Consider the following 21182-nt stretch of genomic DNA (forward strand, 5'->3'; position numbering starts at 1 on the left):
CCCTAACCTCTGGCGGGAAAGGGTATAATGCCAATAATTTTTTAGAAATTAGCAGTTTTTTATCGGGGGAAACCCACGCTTCATCACACACCTCATTTAATTCATCTGATTCCGGAAAAACTACGGGTAGTTTTTTCACACCCCACATAATACCCTTTTTTGTGGTACTTGTAGTATCAGAAATGTTCAAAACCTCCTTCATTGCCGTGATCATGTAACGTGTGGCCCTACTGGAAAATACGTTTGTTTCCTCACCGTCGACACTGGAGTCAGTGTCCGTGTCTGTGTCGACCACCTGAGGTAACGGGTGCTTTAGAGCCCCTGACGGTGTTTGAGACGCCTGTACGGGTATTAACTGATTTGCCGGCTGTCTCATGTCGTCAACAGTCTTTTGTAAAGTGCTGACACTATCACGTAATTCTTTCCATAAGACCATCCAGTCAGGTGTCGACTCCCTAGGGGGTGACATCACTAACACAGGCAATTGCTCCGCCTCCACACCATTTTCCTCCTCATACATGTCGACACAACGTACCGACACACAGCACACACACAGGGAATGCTTTGATAGAGGACAGGACCCCACTAGCCCTTTGGGGAGACAGGGGGAGAGTTTGCCAGCACACACCAGAGCGCTATATATATATATATAGGGATAACCTTATATAAGTGTTTTTCCCTGATATAGCTGCTGTATATATTTATCTGCCAAATTAGTGCCCCCCCTCTCTTGTTTTACCCTGTTTCTGTAGTGCAGGACTGCAGGGGAGAGTCAGGGAGCCTTCCTCCAACGGAGATGTGAGGAAAAAATGGCGCCAGTGTGCTGAGGGATAGGCTCCGCCCCCTTCTCGGCGGCCTTTCTCACGCTTTTTTAAGGAAAAATTGGCAGGGGTTAAATGCATCCATATAGCCCAGGAGCTATATGTGATGTATTTTTTGCCAAATAAGGTGTTTTTATTGCGTCTCAGGGCGCCCCCCCCCCCAGCGCCCTGCACCCTCAGTGACCGGAGTGTGAAGTGTGCTGAGAGCAATGGCGCACAGCTGCGGTGCTGTGCTCTACCTTATTGAAGACAGGACGTCTTCTGCCGCCGATATTCCGGACCTCTTCAGTCTTCTGGCTCTGTAAGGGGGCCGGCGGCGCGGCTCTGGGACCCATCCATGGCTGGGCCTGTGATCGTCCCTCTGGAGCTAATGTCCAGTAGCCTAAGAAGCTGTTAGGGTCTCCTGCCCTGTGCTGCCACGTCGTCATGGCAACCGGGAGACAAGTGCTAGCGGAGTAACCTGAGCGCAGCTGATACTCCGGTTCAGGTCTTTTGCTGTGCAGTGGTTACAGGCATGGGATCCGGTGCTGGTTTTTGTGCTCACAGTCTGTGAGGTCTGAGGGGGGCGTGGACAGCACCTGCTTTATAAGGCCTCTTCTCAGGATAAGCAGATGCTGCTGAATCTTTGTTGGTTAGTCAGTTCCTGAAAGTTAGCCAGTACTGTGTAGCTTTGTATTTTGTTGTTGCTTACTGCAAATAGGCCTGGGCATTTGGTACTACACTCTGCCAATCCAGACCTAGCAGTAAGACTGGAGTCAGTCGTTTAGCCTGCTGAGGTTCTTTTGCTATTCTGTGAACCCAGCAGGTTTGTGGCTGTACTTTCAGACCTGCCTGCATAATCCTCTCTCACTGTGCAGGGCGTCCATGTGTCAGTTTAGTGGCAGTAAGCTGAACCTGGGCCCTGCAAGTGAGAATTAGGATTGTGGAGACTCTCCTTGTGTCTATTATTCCATCTCTGACCAAGGAGTTTACTGCCACACCCGTTGGTAACCCTTTAGGGTTTTGCTGTTGCCCTTAGCTACAGCATTTCGGGTTCTCTACGTATTAAAACACAACATCTTGCTTTTTCCATCTGAGCATTTCTAATACTAGGGAGACACCCAGTTTCTTAGCCTCTGGGCTTCTCTGTTCACTCTGTGTTGGTTTTGTTACCCTATCACCTTCTGTGTACGTTATGTCATATTTCCCAGTCTGTCTGTGAGTTCATTTGTTTTGCATCCCTCTCTGTTCAGACACCAGTACATTCCTGCAGGCACTGGTGTGTATAACAGTTCAAACACCAGTACATTCCTGCAGGCACTGGTGTGCATAACATATTCAGCAGCCCAACACTCCTGTTGAAATTTTGTGGGAATATGGAGCATACCCCTCAAAATACGTTGCAACAGGTGGTCGATCAGGTGCAGGTCCTGACTCGTCAATTTAATGATTTGTCCATTAAAATGCACACCTCCCAGGCCGCTGGCGGAGCTCCCGCAGCAGCAGCACCTTCAGGGGTTAAGGAGCCGAAAGTAAATCTTCCGGATCGTTTTTCTGGAGATCGCTCGCAGTTCTTTTGTTTCAAGGAGAGCTGCAAGTTATATTTCCAGCTTAGGCCTCAGTCTTCTGGGTCAGAGATTCAGCGGGTGGGCATAGTGATTTCCTTGCTACAAGGAGACCCACAGGTCTGGGCATATGGGATGCAGCCTGACTGTCCGTCGCTTAAAAGTGTTGATGCTTTTTTTACGGCACTGGGCATGTTGTATGATGACCCTGACAAGACGGCCTCAGCCGAGGCTCAGATTTCGATCCTTAAGCAAGGGCGAAGGCCAGTTGAGGTTTACTGTACGGAGTTTCGGAGGTTGGCCCATGATACCCAGTGGAATGACCCAGCCCTGAGACACCAGTACAGAAGAGGTCTTTCTAACCAGATAAAAGACCAAACTGGTACAATATCCCTTGCCTGATAGCTTGGATCAGCTCATGCAGTTATCCATCCGGGTGGATAGATGGCTGAGAGAGCGTAGGCTTGAAAGGGAGACCGAGGTTTCCTTCTTTCCCAAGGGAACCTCAGACTCTGAGGAATTTTCCGAGGAGCCTATGCAGATTGGGGCTACCCGCCTCTCCTCGCGTGAGAAGACGCGGAGGAGACAGCAGGGGTTGTGTTTGTACTGTGGGAATAAGGGTCATGTGGTAGTATCATGCCCAGAAAAGCCGGAAAACTTCAGGGCCTGAGGGTGATGGGAAATATCCTGTCAGGCCAGAAGTCAGAATTTCCCAAGAAGACTTTTATCATTCCGGTGACCTTGAAGATCCTCGGTCAAACTGTCAAGACTGAGGCCTTTGTGGACAGTGGGGCCGACGGGGTTTTTATGGACCGCCAATTCGCCCTGAAACACTCTGTTTCCTTAGTACCCTTGGCGTCGGAAATTGAGATTTGTGGGTTAAACGGGGAACCATTATCCCAGGGTAAAATTACCTCTTGCACTAGCCAGATTTCTTTGTTTATTGGAGCCACACACTCTGAAAAATTGTCCTTTTATGTGACTGTCTGTACTTTTGCCCCATTGGTTTTGGGGTTACCCTGGTTAAGGGTCCACAATCCTCAATTTGACTGGGTCTCTGGGGAGATTCTTAGTTGGGGTACTGATTGTTTCAGGAGTTGCTTGAGCCTTCCAGTCAGGCTCTCGCAGCTAAGTTTGCCAGGATTGCCAGGGTGTTATGCAGATTTTGCGGACGTGTTCTCCAAAAAAGTTGCAGAGGTACTACCTCCCCATCGCCCCTATGACTGTGCCATTGATTTGTTGCCGAATGCTAAGCTTCCCAAGAGCAGGTTGTACTCCCTGTCACGTCCTGAGACTCAGGCTATGGCAGAGTACATTCAGGAGAACTTGGCTAAAGGATTTATCAGACCATCACAGTCTCCAGTTGGGTCGGGGTTCTTCTTCGTGGGTAAAAAGGACGGTTCATTGCGACCCTGCATCGACTTCAGGGAATTGAACCGTATCACGATTAAAAACTCATACCCACTGCCTCTCATTTCGGTCTTGTTTGACCAGCTTCGTACTGCCACCATTTTTTCTAAGATTGACTTACGCGGTGCGTACAATCTAATCCGAATAAGAGAGGGGGATGAATGGAAGACTGCCTTTAATACCCACTCAGGGCATTATGAATATTTGGTGATGCCTTTTGGGCTCTGTAATGCCCCGGCAGTCTTCCAGGATTTCATGAACGATGTGCTCAGGGAATATTTGGATAGATTCTTAGTTGTATACTTATATGACATCCTAATCTTCTCCCATTCCCTGGAGGAACATCGGAAGCATGTACGCTTAGTCCTCCAGAAACTCAGAGACCACCGGCTTGGGGCGAAGCTGGAGAAGTGCGAATTTGAAGTTCAGCAAATCGCATTTCTAGGATATATTATCTCCCCAGAAGGTTTCCAAATGGAGGGTTCCAAGGTACAGGCAGTCCTGGATTGGGTGCAGCCCACTAGTTTGAAGGCGCTTCAGCGTTTCCTGGGCTTTGCAAATTTTTATAGACGATTTATCGCTGGATTTTCGTCTATAGTGGCGCCCTTGGTGGCACTCACTAAGAAAGGGGCGGATGTTGCTCACTGGTCTCGTGAGGCCAAAGCGGCTTTTGCCCGTCTCAAAAGGGCATTTGTCTCGGCCAAGGTGCTGCGACACCCAGATCCAGAGCGTCCTTTTGTGGTGGAGGTGGATGCCTCTGAGATGGGTATTGGGGCAGTGCTCTCTCAGATGGGAGTGTCTGATAATCGCCTTCATCCCTGTGCTTACTTTTCCCGTAAATTTTCGCCTGCCGAGATGAATTATGACGTGGGTAACCGGGAATTGTTGGCTATTAAGGATGCACTCGAGGAGTGGAGACACTGGCTTGAGGGGGCTAAGTTTGTGGTCTCAATTCTCACCGACCATAAGAATTTGGCATATTTAGAGTCAGCGAAGCGTCTCAATGCCAGGCAGGCACGATGGGCTTTGTTTTTTGCTCGCTTTAATTTTTGATAACATATCGCCCTGGGTCAAAAAACATCAAGGCTGATGCGCTCTCGCAGAGTTTTGCTCCAATCCAGGAGACCACCGAGGAGCCGTTGCCCATTGTGTCCCCATCATGTATTAAAGTGGGCATTACCCAGGACCTCTTGTCATTAGTCCTTAGAGCACAGGAGCAGGCTCCTCCAGACCTTCCGGTAGGTCTTTTGTTTGTGCCTCCTAGGTTAAGACAGCGAGTGTTCCTGGAATTCCATGCCAAGAAGTCGGCAGGTCACCCGGGTATTTCCAGAACTCGGGAGTTGCTATCTAGGGCGGTGTGGTGGCCCTCGGTGGCTAAGGATGTGGATCAGTGGGTTCGGGCATGTGACATCTGTGCCCGAAATAAGACTCCTAGAGGGGTTCCTGTTGGCCCATTACATCCACTCTCTATTCCATCTAAGCCATGGACCCACATTTCAATGGATTTTGTTGTGGACTTGCCCAAATCCTCTGGGATGACAGCCATCTGGGTTGTCGTTGACAGGTTTTCGAAGATGGCGCACTTCGTTCCACTGGTTGGGCTGCCATCGGCCAGACGCCTGTCTGAATTATTTATGCTGCATGTTGTGCGCCTCCACGGGTTGCCACTTGATGTGGTCTCTGACCGCGGATCCCAGTTTGTGGCCAAATTCTGGAGGGCATTTTGTTCCGATCTCCAGATTTCTGTCAGCTTGTCGTCAGGCTACCATCCGCAGTCTAATGGGCAGACTGAAATGGTGAACCAGACCTTGGAGCAGTTCCTCAGGTGTTATGTCTCCAAGTGTCAGACTGACTGGGTTGCTCATCTGTCAATGGCGGAGTTTGCCTATAACAACGCGGCTCACTCTGCTACAGGGATCTCTCCCTTCCTTTGTGTGTATGGGCATCATCCTAAGGCCAATTATTTTGACCCCCTGGACTCCACGCCTGGTGGTTCCTCTGTCGTTTCGGTCCTTAGAGGTATTTGGAGGAAAGTGAAGAAAGCCCTTGTGTCTGTGTCATTAGTGACCAAAAGGGTTTTTGATAAGCGGAAAAGACCCTGCAGCTTCAAATTAGGAGACTTCGTCTGGTTGTCTACCAAGAATTTGAAGTTGAAACAGCCATCTCATAAGTTAGGCCCCCGGTTCATCGGCCCTTATAAGATCACCAGGGTTATCAATCCGGTGGCATTTCAGTTAGATCTGCCCCGTTCTTTGGGTATCAATAAAACATTTCATTGTTCCCTTTTAAAACGGGCGATTAGTAATCCTTCTTCCAGAGGAAGACCTTCCCCTCTTCTGATACGTGGCCAGAGGGAGTTTGTTGTTGAAAGGATTCTTGACTCCAAGATGGTTCGGGGTCGGCTGTCATTTTTGGTGCACTGGAAGGGGTATGGCCCGGAGGAGCGGTCGTGGGTGCGCAGTTGTGATCTTCATGCCCCCAGACTGATACGCTCTTTCTTCTCGCAGTTCCCCGATAAACCCGGTGGTAGGGGTTCTTTGACCCCTCGTCAGAGGGGGGGTACTGTTAGGGTCTCCTGCCCTGTGCTGCCACGTCGTCATGGCAACCGGGAGACAAGTGCTAGCGGAGTAACCTGAGCGCAGCTGATACTCCGGTTCGGGTCTTTTGCTGTGCAGTGGTTACAGGCATGGGATCCGGTGCTGGTTTTTGTGCTCACAGTCTGTGAGGTCTGAGGGGGGCGTGGACAGCACCTGCTTTATAAGGCCTCTTCTCAGGATAAGCAGATGCTGCTGAATCTTTGTTGGTTAGTCAGTTCCTGAAAGTTAGCCAGTACTGTGTAGCTTTGTATTTTGTTGTTGCTTACTGCAAATAGGCCTGGTCATTTGGTACTACACTCTGCCAATCCAGACCTAGCAGTAAGACTGGAGTCAGTCGTTTAGCCTGCTGAGGTTCTTTTGCTATTCTGTGAACCCAGCAGGTTTGTGGCTGTACTTTCAGACCTGCCTGCATAATCCTCTCTCACTGTGCAGGGCGTCCATGTGTCAGTTTAGTGGCAGTAAGCTGAACCTGAGCCCTGCAAGTGAGAATTAGGATTGTGGAGACTCTCCTTGTGTCTATTATTCCATCTCTGACCAAGGAGTTTACTGCCACACCCGTTGGTAACCCTTTAGGGTTTTGCTGTTGCCCTTAGCTACAGCATTTCGGGTTCTCTACGTATTAAAACACAACATCTTGCTTTTTCCATCTGAGCATTTCTAATACTAGGGAGACACCCAGTTTCTTAGCCTCTGGGCTTCTCTGTTCACTCTGTGTTGGTTTTGTTACCCTATCACCTTCTGTGTACGTTATGTCATATTTCCCAGTCTGTCTGTGAGTTCATTTGTTTTGCATCCCTCTCTGTTCAGACACCAGTACATTCCTGCAGGCACTGGTGTGTATAACAGTTCAAACACCAGTACATTCCTGCAGGCACTGGTGTGCATAACAGAAGCCCAATCCACTCTGCACGCAGGTGAGTTCGCTTCTTCTCCCCTTAATCCCTCGGTGCAGTGAGCCTGTTGCCAGCAGGTCTCACTGAAAATAAAAAACCTACTTTAAACTTTTACTTTAAGCAGCTCAGGAGAGCCCCTTAGTATGCACCCTTCTCGTTCGGGCACAAAAATCTAACTGAGGCTTGGAGGAGGGTCATAGGGGGAGGAGCCAGTGCACACCAGGTAGTCCTAAAGCTTTTACTTTTGTGCCCAGTCTCCTGCGGAGCCGCTATTCCCCATGGTCCTTTCGGAGTCCCCAGCATCCACTAGGACGTCAGAGAAAAGTGTGTATAATCACATGAAGAAAATGAAACAATAAAATATGTTAAGTAGTGATTTCTTTCAATTTTTTTCTCACCACCAGGGTACGATGTTCCTTACACTACTGGCAGGTGCACACTTTGACAAGACCCAGTTCAAGAACCCAAGTGATTTTAATCCAAATAACTTTCTGGATGAAAATGGGAAGTTTAAGAACAACAGTGCGCTAATGCCATTTTCAGTAGGTGAGGATAATCCTCTTCTGCAGGTCGTACTACACTGGTAGGATCAATTTCATGATTGTTTTTAAATAGGGCAGCACAGATGGTGTAATGGTTATCATTACTGCCTTACAGCATGAGGTATTGGGTTGACATTGTGCTTGAGCGAGCTTTTCTAGCCACATCAATAAATTGATTGTGAGCAACTTCCATTTTGTGTATCACTGTTCTGAGAGACATGTATGGAATCAGTAGCTAGAGAGAATGCTGATCCTTTCAGCCATATTGGAAAATCCTCTGAGGGCTCCAGGTGAATTGGCTCTCAGGTTAGAAACACGTGAAAATATGACCCAAATTGGGCTATTATGTAGTGTAGGATCACCTGAACAGGGGCACCTTGATGTGGCTGGTGGCTTATTATATTTTTTCAAATGTATGCACAGTAGGGTGCATCAAACGCCCCGACATTCGGAATGATTGCTGTCCCTATTCTTAAAATGTACCTTTTTAGCATAGAAACAACTGTGCAAATTTTTTTTGATGTATGATTTGACTTAGGTGGTCCACCTCCACACCCAAAAATTCCCATAATAAAGAAAGGGAACAGCATGAAGCCTCATGGGCCTATCATGGCTGTTCCCATTCAAATCACAAATCAAATCATTATTTCTTTTTCAGATAAAATAAAAAGAAATGTATAGAAATAAATAGAAATTAAAAAAAAATAGAAATTAATAGAAATCTTTAATCTTCAGGGGCATGATGGGCCACATAAATATCATCTCAGATTCTTCAAAATTGGTATGCAATATATACTTAACAATTCAAAAAAATGTAGCCTGGGGACAAATCATTCTTCTTACTTTGAAAAATTCATGGGGCGTTTGATGCACCCTAATGTACAGTAGCTGCATTTTATTTTTATGCAGGATTTATTTCTCTTTTGCTGACCCATTGCAGAGCGCTGAAGGATTTTGTTATGTTTTTTTCTACGCTCTGATTCTAAGCAGTGATGAATGTTGGGAGAAGTATTGCTAATGATTTGCTAGAATGAATGCAAATAAATGAAATTATCACACACAGAGCAAACCCAATATTTATACAATTATACGGCTTTATCAAAGAGAGTGCTGTTGTTTTTACACACTTTTGGCTTGATTTACTAACCACCATTATGTCAAAGCCTTCTACAGCAAAACGCGCAATGGCGTTCTAGCAACCCTGTGGCTACTTAAATGTGTAGTAAATGGACTTTGTATACAGTTCACACAGCAGGCTAGGCCCAAAAGTATTTACTGTACATCAGATCAGTATTACAGTGTATATCGTACTTGGTAATCAATGAGAATTGTTTTTATGTGTTTCTCAGGGTGTGTATCACGTTGCCGGCGTTTGGGATCCCAGCGGTCAGCATCCCAATGCCAGGATCCCGCTCGCCACGCTGCGGGCTTGGTGGCGACGGGTTTTATTCCCACTCTATGGGTGTCTTGGACACCCATGAGTGGGAAAAGTCCCTGTTGGTCAGCATGCCAACCGTCGGGATTGTGAGGGGATGGGCTGTAGGGGGAGATAATGTAATCAGCGGTCTCCTAACCGCCGGTCACATAACTACATCCCTTTAAAAATAGTATCAAAAATTAGTTAGAACCACAATGCGCGAGCTCTAAATATTTGGGGCAATGTCAGAATTTTTTCAATATAGTGGCGTTCTAGGGATATGTTCAGCATCCCAGCCGTCGGGAATGATAGAAGCACAGATGTCTCAGGTATTCCTTCACGCCCAGAGACCAATGGTGTAGAAAGATATATAGCAAATTATATATACTGTAGGATATTAGTCTCACTCACAGTGTTTAAATAAATAAATAATGGATAAAACAAAGAAAGTATATTAAAAACCAGGAGTTACTAAAACTTAAAAAAATGAAAAGTGGTGGTATTGCCCATAGCAACCAATCAGATTCAAGCTATCATTTCTCGATTGCATCCTAGAAAATGGTAGACAGAATCTGATTTTGATTGGTTGCTATGGGCAACATCACTTCAATTTTTAGAAGCTCTTGTAAATCTTCTCAGCTGTTTTACATTGCTTCTGAACATATATACAAGGATGGTTTAATGAATATGGTAACAAGACCTCTCATTGTGTAAATGTATTCAACTTCTACATATACGTATAATCAATAGTATGGCCTTGGTAAGGAATATTTTCTACATAGTCCCCATACTTATCTAAGCATTTGTTCCAATGGTACACCAAGGGATCTATCCCAGTGTAGAAGAAATCATTGTCAAGAACCAGAAGCCAGGACATGACGGCTTACTGAACTTCGCCGTTGGTTGTGAATTGCCTTCCACTTAGGTGCTTCCTCAATGGTCCAAAGCGAAGGAAATCACTTGGTGCCAGTTCAGAACTGTAGGGAGGATGGTCTAGTGTCTCCCAATTGTAGCTCTGGAACAACTCATGCGTGGGGTTGCCAGAGTGTGGCCTGGTGTTGTCATGTAGCAATACAATGCCTTTTCACAGAAACCCAGGATGTTTTTGACTAATTGTCCTCCACAACTGGTTCAATGGGGGTCATTCCGAGTTGATCGCTAGCTGCCGTTGTTCGCAGCGCAGCGATCAGTGAAAAAAATGGCTAATCTGCAAATGCGTATGCACCGCAATGCACACGCGCGCGACGTACGGGTACAAAGAGCATCGTGATTTTGCACAGGTTCTAGCAAAGCTTTCAGTCGCACGGCCGAATGCAGGAAGATTGACATGAAGTGGGCGTTTCTGGGTGTCAACCAACCGTTTTCAGGGAGTGCTTAGAAAAACGCAGGCATGTCGGGGAAAAACGCAGGCGTGGCTGGGCGAACGCTGGGCAGGAGTGTGACGTCAAAATCAGTCCCTCCGTTGTTAGAATCAATGCACACGAAGAGCAACTACAGGGCTGGTCTTGTTTGGCACAAAACGATTTTGCAGGCGCTCTGCTGCACAAGCGTTCGCACTTCTGCAAAGCGAAAATACACTCCCCAGCAGGGGCGGATCCAGAAGAAAATGATAGGGGGGCACCATGGAAGGGGCAAGTACATTTGCATGCGGCTTCGGTGCATGTGAGGTGGCGCTTCTTATACAATGCCCACAGTTGTAGCGCTCATTATGCAATGTCCACTGTACAGGTAGTGCCCCTTATATAGACCCCATAGTAGTGGTGCCCCTTATGCAATGCCCGTATTGCCCCCAGTAGTAATATTGCCTGTAGTAATGCCCCCCAGTCATTTGGCGCCCTAGTAGCTATGCCCCCAGTGGTAATGCCCCTGCAGTTATGACCCCAGTAGTTTACCCCCCCTTTAGTTTAGCCTCCCAGTAGTAATGCCCCCAGAGGTTTGCCTGCTTGTAGTTTAGCCACCAGTAGTAATGCCCCCCTGTAGTTTGCCCCATTGTAGTTTAGCCCCTGTAGTTATGCCCTCCTTGTAGTTTAGCCCCCAGTAGTACTGCCCCCAGTAGTTTGGCCCCTGTAGTTATCCCCCAGTAGTTTGGCCCCTGTAGTTATGCCCCCAGTAGTTTGGCCCCCCTGTAGTTTAGCCCCCAAGTAGTAATGCCCCTGTAGTTAAGCCGCCAGTAGTAATGCCCTCCTTTCGTATGCCCCCAGTAGTTAGCCCCTTTGTAGTTGGCCCCCAGTAATAATGTCCCCCAGTAGTTTGCCCCCAGTAGATGCCCCCAGTAATAATGTCCCCCAGTAGTTTGCCCCCAGTAATAATGTCCTCCAGTAGTTTGCCCCCAGTAGTAATGCCCCCTAGGAGGTTGCCCCCAATAGATGACTCCCCAGTAGTAATGCCCCTTGTTGATGCCCCCCAGTAGTAATGCCCCCAGTAGATGCTCCCCCAGTAATAATGCCCCCAGTAGTAATGCCCCCCATGCAGTAGTAATGTCCCTTGTTGATGCCCCCAGTAGTAATGCCCCTTGTTGATGCCCCCAGTAGTAATGCCCCCAGTAGATGCTCCCCCAGTAATAATGCCCCCAGTAGTAATGCCCCCCCACCCAGTAGTAATGTCCCTTGTTGATGCCCCCAGTAGTAATGCCCCTTGTTGATGCCCCTAAGTAGTAATGCCCCCAGTAGGTGCTCCCCCAGTAATAATGCCCCCAGTAGTAATGCCCCCCACCCAGTAGTAATGTCCCTTGTTGATGCCCCCCAGTAGTAATGCCCCCAGTAGATGCTCCCCCAGTAATAATGCCCCCGTAGTAATGCCCCCCCAGTAGTAATGCCCCTTGTTGATGCCCCAGTAGTAATGCCCCCAGTAGAGGCTCCCCCAGTAATAATGCCCCCAGTAGTAATGCCCCCCCATCCAGTAGTAATGTCCCTTGTTGATGCCCCCAGTAGTAATGCCCCAAGTAGATGCTCCCCCAGTAAAAATGCCCCTAGTAGTAATGCCCCCCCAGTAGTAATGCACCTTGTTGATGCCCCCAGTAGTAATGTCCCCCCCGTAGTTTGCCCCCAGTAGATGCCCCCGCTGCACTGAAGAAGACAAAACACAACATACTTACCAAGCCCCGTTCCCGCTTCCAGATCTCTGCAGTCCTCCTCCTCTCTTGGCGTCCTCTCCTCAGCACTATGAGAGAGATATCATAACTGACGTCTCTCCCATAGCGCACGCCGCACAGTGACAGCGTCGGAAGCCAGAGCTCACTACTGAGCTCCGGCCTCCGGCTACCGCTGTGCAGGGAGACGGGCGCCCGCTGGTAATACAATCTCAGCGGGCGCCCGTCATCTCCCTGTGCGGTGCCGGGGGGACGAAGACGGAGGGACGGGGGACGGAGGCTACAAACAACAGGGGGGCACGGGCCCGAGTCCCCCCCCCTGATCCGCCACTGCTCCCCAGTGAGCAGCAGCAATGCGTTTGCATGGCTGCTAAAAGTAGCTAGCGACCGATCAACTCGGAATGACCCCCAATGTGTCACACTAGCAGTCAGCATTCACAGTATCTCCCTTGGTGGAGACATGGAGTTGTTTGGAATTTCTTTGAAGGGGGGTAGTTTGTGTTTCCATGTCATAGATGCTTGCTTCATCTCTAACATCACATGATGCATCTACGTTTCATTGCCTGTAACAATACACTGCAGGAACTGCACTCCATCCTTACGGTACAGCGTCAAATGCACAGGAGATAATTGCATCCTATTGGTTTTATGAACTTCTGTGAGTTGCTTCTATACCCAGTGTGTACTCTTTTTCCTGGACCCCAGTTAATCATGAACAATGTTGTGCACAGTACCAACTAAGATGTTCGGTTCATTAGCAATAGCACTAACCTGAGTACATCCGCGCTCCTACGGCACAAATGGTCATCTGTGGTGGACTTGCTTGGCTGGCCGTATTGCTGCTTATCTTCAACGTTTGTCCTTCCATTATCAATGGCAGTGCACCAAACCCAAACCTGTATTGCACATCTACAATCCATTTCAATAACATGTGGGGGGACACCCAGCAGAGGACAAGTCCACCCCGCATGCTGGGTCCTGCTCCCCCCCACCTGCACACATACGAAAGCATTGCATGGAGGCGATGCTTTCACATGTTTAGGGTAGCCTTCTGCCTATGCAGCCTACCTGCCTACTCACCATATTTTGGGTCACAGGGGCTGCAAGTGGCATCATGCAGCCACCACGGCCCTCTCTGCAAATGGTCCAGACATGCCTGTGTTGTCCGGACTGCACCTCAAAAGATGCGGCCGTGATGCCCCCTCCCACCCCACGAACGCCTCCGCCTGTCAGTCAGGCAAAGGTGTTCTCACAAGTGAGATGCCGTCGCATCTCACAGTGTGCACACCCACAGTGCGGCTTCTGGGCGGGCAAATGCTGTTGCAGCAGAGTTCCATGCTGAATCAGGCCCACAGTAGATAGGCAAACATACAGTAGATAGGCAAACATTTACTAGAAGTAGGACAATGTACATCATCTTTTGATTTTCTCATTTTTTTAGGCAAGAGAATTTGCCCTGGAATGAGCCTGGCAGTTATGGAAATTTTCTTATATGTCACCACAATGCTGCAAAACTTTACCATCAAGTCACCGGTCCCCCCCGAAGAGATCTCTGATGCTCCAACTGGAGTGGGGCTTTTACTTATGCCTCCCAACTATGAACTTTACCTTATACCTCGTTCATGTTCTGAAGAATAAATTGTAACCCTTGGCTATGTGTAATATAGGTGTGCTATGCACTTACTGTATAAACTATTATTACCCAGTGCCTCAACCCAAGCTTAACTCAAGGTGCTATGTATTTTGCTATACAGGGCTGGCTTGGGACAGCTAGTATTATTTCCCTTTAATAGATAAAATATTAACACTCTATACTCTGTTTTCTTATATTTTAACGGATGTGACACTATTTAATAGTGATGATAATACAATATTACAAGATAATTTCTAGACTTTTAACCCCTTCTGGGCCGCCCCCTCCCTTGCGGCTTCCTACTGGCCGCTTGAGCCCCAGGTGTGAAAGGGGGAGTGCCGGGCATACCTGCCCGTCCCCCCTTTCTCCCGTGGTTGGCCCGCGGGCCGCACGGCGTCCCTACCCCTTAGCCTGCTCCGTCGCCATTTTGTCTCCTGCGCTCCTGTTATGTGTCTACACAGACATGCTTGCGCTGATCAATAGCCTCTGATTGGGTCCCCCCTTACCGCCGCATCCAATCAATATCTTCCGCTACATGCAGCTCGCGGTCAGCACAGGGAGACCTGCTTTGTACTCTGCAGGATATTCCTCTAGCGGCTCGCGATCGGCGCCAGGACCTGCTTTTGCCGCCATGCAGAATATCACTTCAGCTGCTAGCGGGTAAGTGTGGCTTGAGAGACCCAGTTGTTCCCGCCCTGCAGGCTGTTACTCCTCTGTCTCGTGGTCAGTGATAGGGACGGACCTGTCTAGACGCTCCCGCAGACCATTACTCCCAACTGACAATTTTAATTTCACTAAAGGAGCTAAATAACTTGCCTCCCCTGTCTGGTTCTTGTAGCTTGTCCCATAATAAGGTACAAATACATGCAGAGGCGGATTAGCCATAGGGTTCGATTCCCGGCGGGCCGACGCACCCGTGGGGCCTGTTTTGTTTGAGGTCATGTGGTCCTTTTTATAGACATAATGAATAAGATGCTAAATAATTTGCATATATGAAAATTACTTTGCCACTTAGCCTGTGATTGCAGATGATCTAGTGTATGCTCTGTCTGCCTGCTTGGCTGACATATAAGATTGAGTGAATAGTGATTGGGATACGCGGTTGGTGTAATAGGCAAGAAAATATATCTTTCTAAAGAATGATATAGTTTCCTAAATTCTGAAGGTGTATCATATAATCAGTAGCGGATCTTGCCATGGGCAAGCAAAACTTTTGCCCAGGGCGCCGCCTTCCGGAGGGCGCTGGCGCCATCCGGAGGGCGCCACACCATGGCAAGATCTACTACTGCTGTGCTCTCCGCTGCCCGCTGTGTCCCCCGGCTGTGCCCCCTGTGAAGGGAACTAGACGCGTCGCGTCTAGTTTCCCTTCATGGAGAGGACCTTTGCTGTGCAGTGCGCAATGACGTCATCGCGCACCGCACAGCAAAGGTCCTCTCCACGAAGGGAACTAGACGCTACGTGTCTAGTTTCCCTTCGTGGAGTGGACCTTTGCTGTGCAGTGCGTGATGACGTCATTGCGCACTGCTCAGCATTTCAACGGTGCTACTACTGTACAGGGGGCGTAACTGACCACGCCCCCTGTATGAAGCCACGCCCCTATGCACTGCCCGGGTCGCAAAAAGGGCTCGAACCGGCCCTGCATATAATGTGCTCATAATATTTAATTTTATTTCTTTTTAACTGCCCCCTTGATGCTGGACATGCCCACTATCTGGAAAGTTTTGGGGGGAGGGTGCTGCTGCCATGGCCCATGGATAGACCTTACACCTCTGGTGCTGCCCATGTGGGGCCACTAGTACAAATTTTTTAAGGGCTGCTTTTTGTTCCCAATCCGCCCCTGAATACATGTGACAATAAAATATCCTTATTAAACAACAACATATACATATCATGAAATTATCTATACATAAGCTATATGAATTTATATTACATTTTTATTCATTTATTTATTTATTTAGTAATGCCTGAAAAACTATTATTATATTTATCAAATTATACTAATACATGGCTACAAATAGATTAAGGAATCATTTTATATAAATCTAAAACTGTGTTTTTTGCTTAACAAAACATCCCTCACTGTAGAGGGACTTGTGTGAAAGGAAGCACTAATGGGGGCCCAGGTGCAAAAATATGCTTTAGCCCCCCCCCCCCCCCCCCCCCACACGCCAACCCAAGTTTATAATATGCCACATGCAGGGGATCCGGTCTCTAGGTCAACAAGATTTATGTCGACAATGTAGGTCAACCACTATTGGTCGACAGTAAGTAGGTCAACATGGTTTTTAGGTCAACAGGGACTCTAGATTGACATGTACTAAATCGATATGACAAAAGGTCGACATGAGTTTTTCAAATAAAATTCTTTTTTTTTACTTTTTCATACTTTACGATTCACGCGGTCTACAATTGAGAACGGTAACCTGTGCTGAGCGTAGCGGTAGCGGAGCGAGGCACCTTGCCCGAAGCTCGCTCGCCATGCGAGGGGACACAGTGCACTAATTGGGGTTCCCCGTCACTATGAAGAAAATGACACTCATGTTGAGCTTTAATCATGTCGACCTATTACATGTCGACCTAGAGTCCCTGTCAGCCTATTTTCATATATCCTATATTATATTATTTATCTGTATGCTGAATTGCATTTACGGATAAGTAATGTCTCATATACAGGGTTTTGGTTTGTTTTTTAAAGGTAACTGAAGCTTGTATGTGTATCTTATGTACAAAAATAATTACTGCGCTTAATGTACTGACACAAGTAATAAAAATATATACAAAATATGTGTTTGTGTTCGGCTTCACTCAATTTATACACGAGAAACTTGCTTTTAGTAATAAAAAACAATCTTTACGGTGTTTCCTTTTCAAACGATACACTTGCAGACAATAAAATATTCAAAACAAGTGACTCCTCGCTTGACACATTAGTAACATAAAATACTGTGTAACAAACAATGGAGCTGGTCATATAGTAAGAATCATTGAGCTGCAAACAAATAAATGGCACTGTAATCCTCGGCAAGCTGTTAGTGTATATAAATAAATACCATGTAGTTGCAGTAGCAACAGTGTGCTGCCTTTGAAGAGAAACAGTCAAATTCCAACTGCTGAAAGGGCACCAGTAACACTACAGATGAATTTCCAAATGTTAACAACAGATGCAGGGTTAATATAGCAATGATATGATCACGCAGTGTAGTTTAAAATAGTGATGAGCGGGTTCGGTTTCTCGGAAACCGAACCCCCCCGAACTTCACCTTTTTTACACGGGTCCGAGGCAGGTTCGAACCTTCCCGCCTTGCTCGGCTAACCCGAGCGCGCCCGAACGTCATCATCCCGCTGTCGGATTCTCGCGAGATTCAGATTCTATATAAGCAGCCGCGCGTCGCCACCATTTTCACTCATGCATTGGAGATGATAGGGAGAGGACGTGGCTGGCGTCCTCTCCGTTTATTGTAGAAGTTGATTGGTTGTTTATTGCTTAATTGTGGGGAGGATTCGGGAGCAGCTGTTAGGAGTACAGTGCAGAGTTTTGCTGATAAGTGACCACCAGTTTTTATCCGTTCTCTGCCTGAAAAAAACGCTCCATACCATATCTGTGCTCAGTGTGCTGCATAATATATCTGTGCTCACACTGCTTAATTGTGGGGACTGGGGAGCAGCTATAGCAGGAGTACAGTGCAGAGTTTTGCTGACAGTGACCACCAGTATACGTAGTCTGCCTGAAAAACACTCCATATCTGTGCTCAGTGTGCTGCTTTATTATTGTGGGGACTGGGGACCACCAGTAATTAATATTATATAGGAGGAGTACAGTGCAGAGTGCACTGCTGTACCTACCTCTGTGTCGTCATCCATTAAGTATACTATCCATCTACATTCTATGCCTGTGGTGCATTTTAGTTTTGCAGTTTGCCGACACAGTGTCCACCAGTATACTATATATAGCAGTACGATACGGAAGGCCACTGCTGTGCCTACCTCTGTGTCGTCATTAAGTATACTATCCATCTACATTCTATACCTGTGGTGCATTTTAGTTTTGCAGTTTGCCGACACAGTGTCCAACAGTATACTATATATAGCAGTACGATACGGAAGGCCACTGCTGTGCCTTCCTCTGTGTCATCATTAAGTATACTATCCATCTACATTCTATACCTGTGGTGCATTTTAGTTTTGCAGTTTGCCGACACAGTGTCCACCAGTATACTATATATAGCAGTATGATGCGGAAGGCCACTGCTGTGCCTACCTCTGTGTCGTCATTAAGTATACTATCCATCTACATTCTATACCTGTGGTGCATTTTAGTTTTGCAGTTTGCCGACACAGTGTCCACCAGTATACTATATATAGCAGTACGGTACGGAAGGCCACTGCTGTACCTACCTCTGTGTCGTCATTAAGTATACTATCCATCTACATTCTATACCTGTGGTGCGCCTCTTTTTTTCTTTGCATCATGTGCTGTTTGGGGACAATTTTTTTGAAGGGCCATCCTGCCTGACACTGCAGTGCCACTCCTAGATGGGCCAGGTGTTTGTGTCGGCCACTTGTGTCGCTTAGCTTAGACACAGCGACCTTGGTGCGCCTCTTTTTTTCTTTGCATCATGTGCTGTTTGGGGACAATTTTTTTGAAGGGCCATCCTGCCTGACACTGCAGTGCCACTCCTAGATGGGCCAGGTGTTTGTGTCGGCCACTTGTGTCGCTTAGCTTAGCCATCCAGCGACCTCGGTGCAAATTTTAGGACTAAAAATAATATTGTGAGGTGTGAGGTGTTCAGAATAGACTGGAAATGAGTGGAAATTATGGTTATTGAGGTTAATAATACTATGGGATCAAAATGACCCCCAAATTCTATGATTTAAGCTGTTTTTTAGGGTTTTTTGAAAAAAACACCCGAATCCGACAAAAATTTTTCGATGAGGTTTTGCCAAAACGCGTCCGAATCCAAAACACGGCCGCGGAACCGAACCCAAAACCAAAACACAAAACCCGAAATATTTCCGGTGCACATCAGTAGTTTAAAATAACTCTGGCCTGCCTGCCACTGGAGTCCCAGTGCAGGAGATTTTGCTCTGTAGTATAATTCACCCAATCTAGCGGGAATAATGCAGGAGCACCAAAGGTAATTAGTTTTGGAATTACCCTTCCAGATGAGCGCTCGACAATTGACCACCGGCACTATGATGGTGCAGAAGATCTGTCCTGGCGAGCGGGGAAGGTAATACTCCAAATGCCGTGTAGACACAGCCACGGGTGATAGAATCGCTGGTGCCAGTGTCCGTCTCTCATGTAGAGACCAGACTCCAATGAGGGGGGTATGCGTTTCGTCCTGTACAAACTCTGGACTTTCTCAAGACTAAAGGGCTATTGAATCTTTGCCCTTTTTAAATCCCCTACAGGGTCAGCCCTTGAATGTTAATGCGGATACCTGTGTATTCATCCATTAGTGTATAAATTATAAAGACTATATATATGTGAAATTACAACAATATTAATCAATTTAAAATTCATAGTATTATATAAATAAACAAAAGCAAGCTTCTCCATGCTGCTCAATACCAAATAGTTGGCATATTTTTACCAATAAACACAATTTCTGCTCAGCAAAAATATATATTTTATTTTATAAGGCCTCATATTAAAGTGCTAATCAGCCAGCACTATATAACAGGTTGTTCTAATAATTCAGATATAGAGCAAACATCAATTTCATCTAAACAGGTATAATCTAAGACTTAATTTAGTCCTTTTGGATTCAAGGGGCAATATTTACTAATATTCGTGTTTGAGTCGGTTTGTGTAGTGTTTAAACTCGTTTTGTATCGGGTGCCTTTTCATTCAACTTTTTGAATCCATATATGCAAAGTTACGAAGCAGTCGACTTTATGGTTTTCGTATTTTCCGATGTCGATGCCAGTCGTTTTTTTTTGGCACATTTACGGCCGTCATTGTCATTTGCGTACATGTTTTTGTTGTATTTGCTGGTTGTTTTCCTAAGTTAAACGCGGCAGGGTTTTTTTTTTCCAGCGGCCGCATTTTCACTTTCAGTTTCGGTTTTCATCCCCGTTCGTGATTGGTTGTGTTTCAGATGGTAGGAGTGTCTGTGCGCAACCATATAAATACGCCCCAAATAGTCCGCACCTCGTTGGTTTAGTTAGTGGTGAGGAGGAGGGAGGTTGTGCTGTGGAGGTAGGTGAATTTGTGGTTTGGTGAGGAGTGTTGGTAGCGATTTCTGAGTGTGGTATTGTGTTTGAAAGTCGTCTTGTCATTCTTGTAGTCTTGTATTTTGTGGTTTTGTATCATTTTTAGTCCAAGTTATTATTCTTTATAGTCCCTTGTCAGTGTTTGTGTGTGTGTGTGTGTGTGTGTGTGTGTGTGTGTGAGTTGTGTAGTGGTAGTGGAGGAGTGTGTTGTTTGTTTTTTGTTTTTTCTGTGTTAACTGTTTAGACACACAATTATGTGTGACTCAGAGGTGGGTGAGGTGGAGGGTGTGAGTGAGGGGGAGGAGGTCGGTCAGGTGGAGGAGGTGAGTGTTAGTGAGGTTAGTGAGGTGGAGGAGGTGGGTGAGGTTGCTGCAGCAGCCTCAAGTGATAGTGACAGTCAGAGTGCTCCGCAGCCACGCACCACTACTAAGACTGGGTGGAATGTAAAGTTTAGTTTTTCTGAAAATGTGGCATTGGTGCGTGAGCTGATGAAGTATCAGAGGCAGCTATTTGGCCCCGAGTCCGCCAAGGTGCCAACACGGAGGAAGACGGTGTTGTGGGCGAAAGTTGTTGCTGCTGTCAATAGGGAGGGGTGGTCAAGCGGACGGAGGACACGTGCCGCAAACGGTACTATGACATAAAGCGACGTGTCAAGTCCAAAATGGCCAAGGAGGCGAAGTCGGCTCGAAAAACCGGTGGTGGGCAGCCCTATATTGCAAGATATCTGGAGTATGAGGAGCCCATGCGGAGTGTAATACCTCCTGAAGTAGTCTCTGCAACCCATGTCCGGGATTCCGATAGGCCCAGGAAGAATGGTGAGCATGTGTATTTGCATTTACATTCTATGACCTTATTTTTTATTTTATTTTTTTAAATGTGTGTCATGTGACGTTGCATATTACTCCCATCGTCAAGTGTGTGTCAGCAAATACATTGTTTTGGTTAATGTTTTATACAAAAGCCAATGTAACATCTTACTTTATTGTATGTCATGTGTTTTTATGCAAGATATTTTGCATGT

General features: G+C 46.8%; 1 protein-coding gene across 2 annotated transcripts in view; it reads left to right on the plus strand.

The window, feature by feature from the left end:
* LOC134949251 (cytochrome P450 2F2-like) overlaps positions 1-21182 on the plus strand; it is a 188492-nt gene that overhangs the window by 151190 nt on the left and 16120 nt on the right. The window contains exons 9-10 of one of the 2 annotated variants that reach the window (XM_063937731.1): positions 7670-7811; positions 13754-15355. In XM_063937731.1, coding sequence (XP_063793801.1) covers positions 7670-7811; positions 13754-13950 — 339 coding nt within the window. In that variant the 3' untranslated portion in view covers positions 13951-15355. Of the gene's footprint in view, positions 1-7669; positions 7812-13753; positions 15356-21182 lie in introns of those variants that run through there. The other variant, XM_063937732.1, reaches the window with a different exon arrangement.

The sequence above is a fragment of the Pseudophryne corroboree genome, chromosome 8 (assembly GCF_028390025.1).
Source record: "Pseudophryne corroboree isolate aPseCor3 chromosome 8, aPseCor3.hap2, whole genome shotgun sequence".
Taxonomy (NCBI): Eukaryota; Metazoa; Chordata; class Amphibia; order Anura; family Myobatrachidae; genus Pseudophryne; species Pseudophryne corroboree.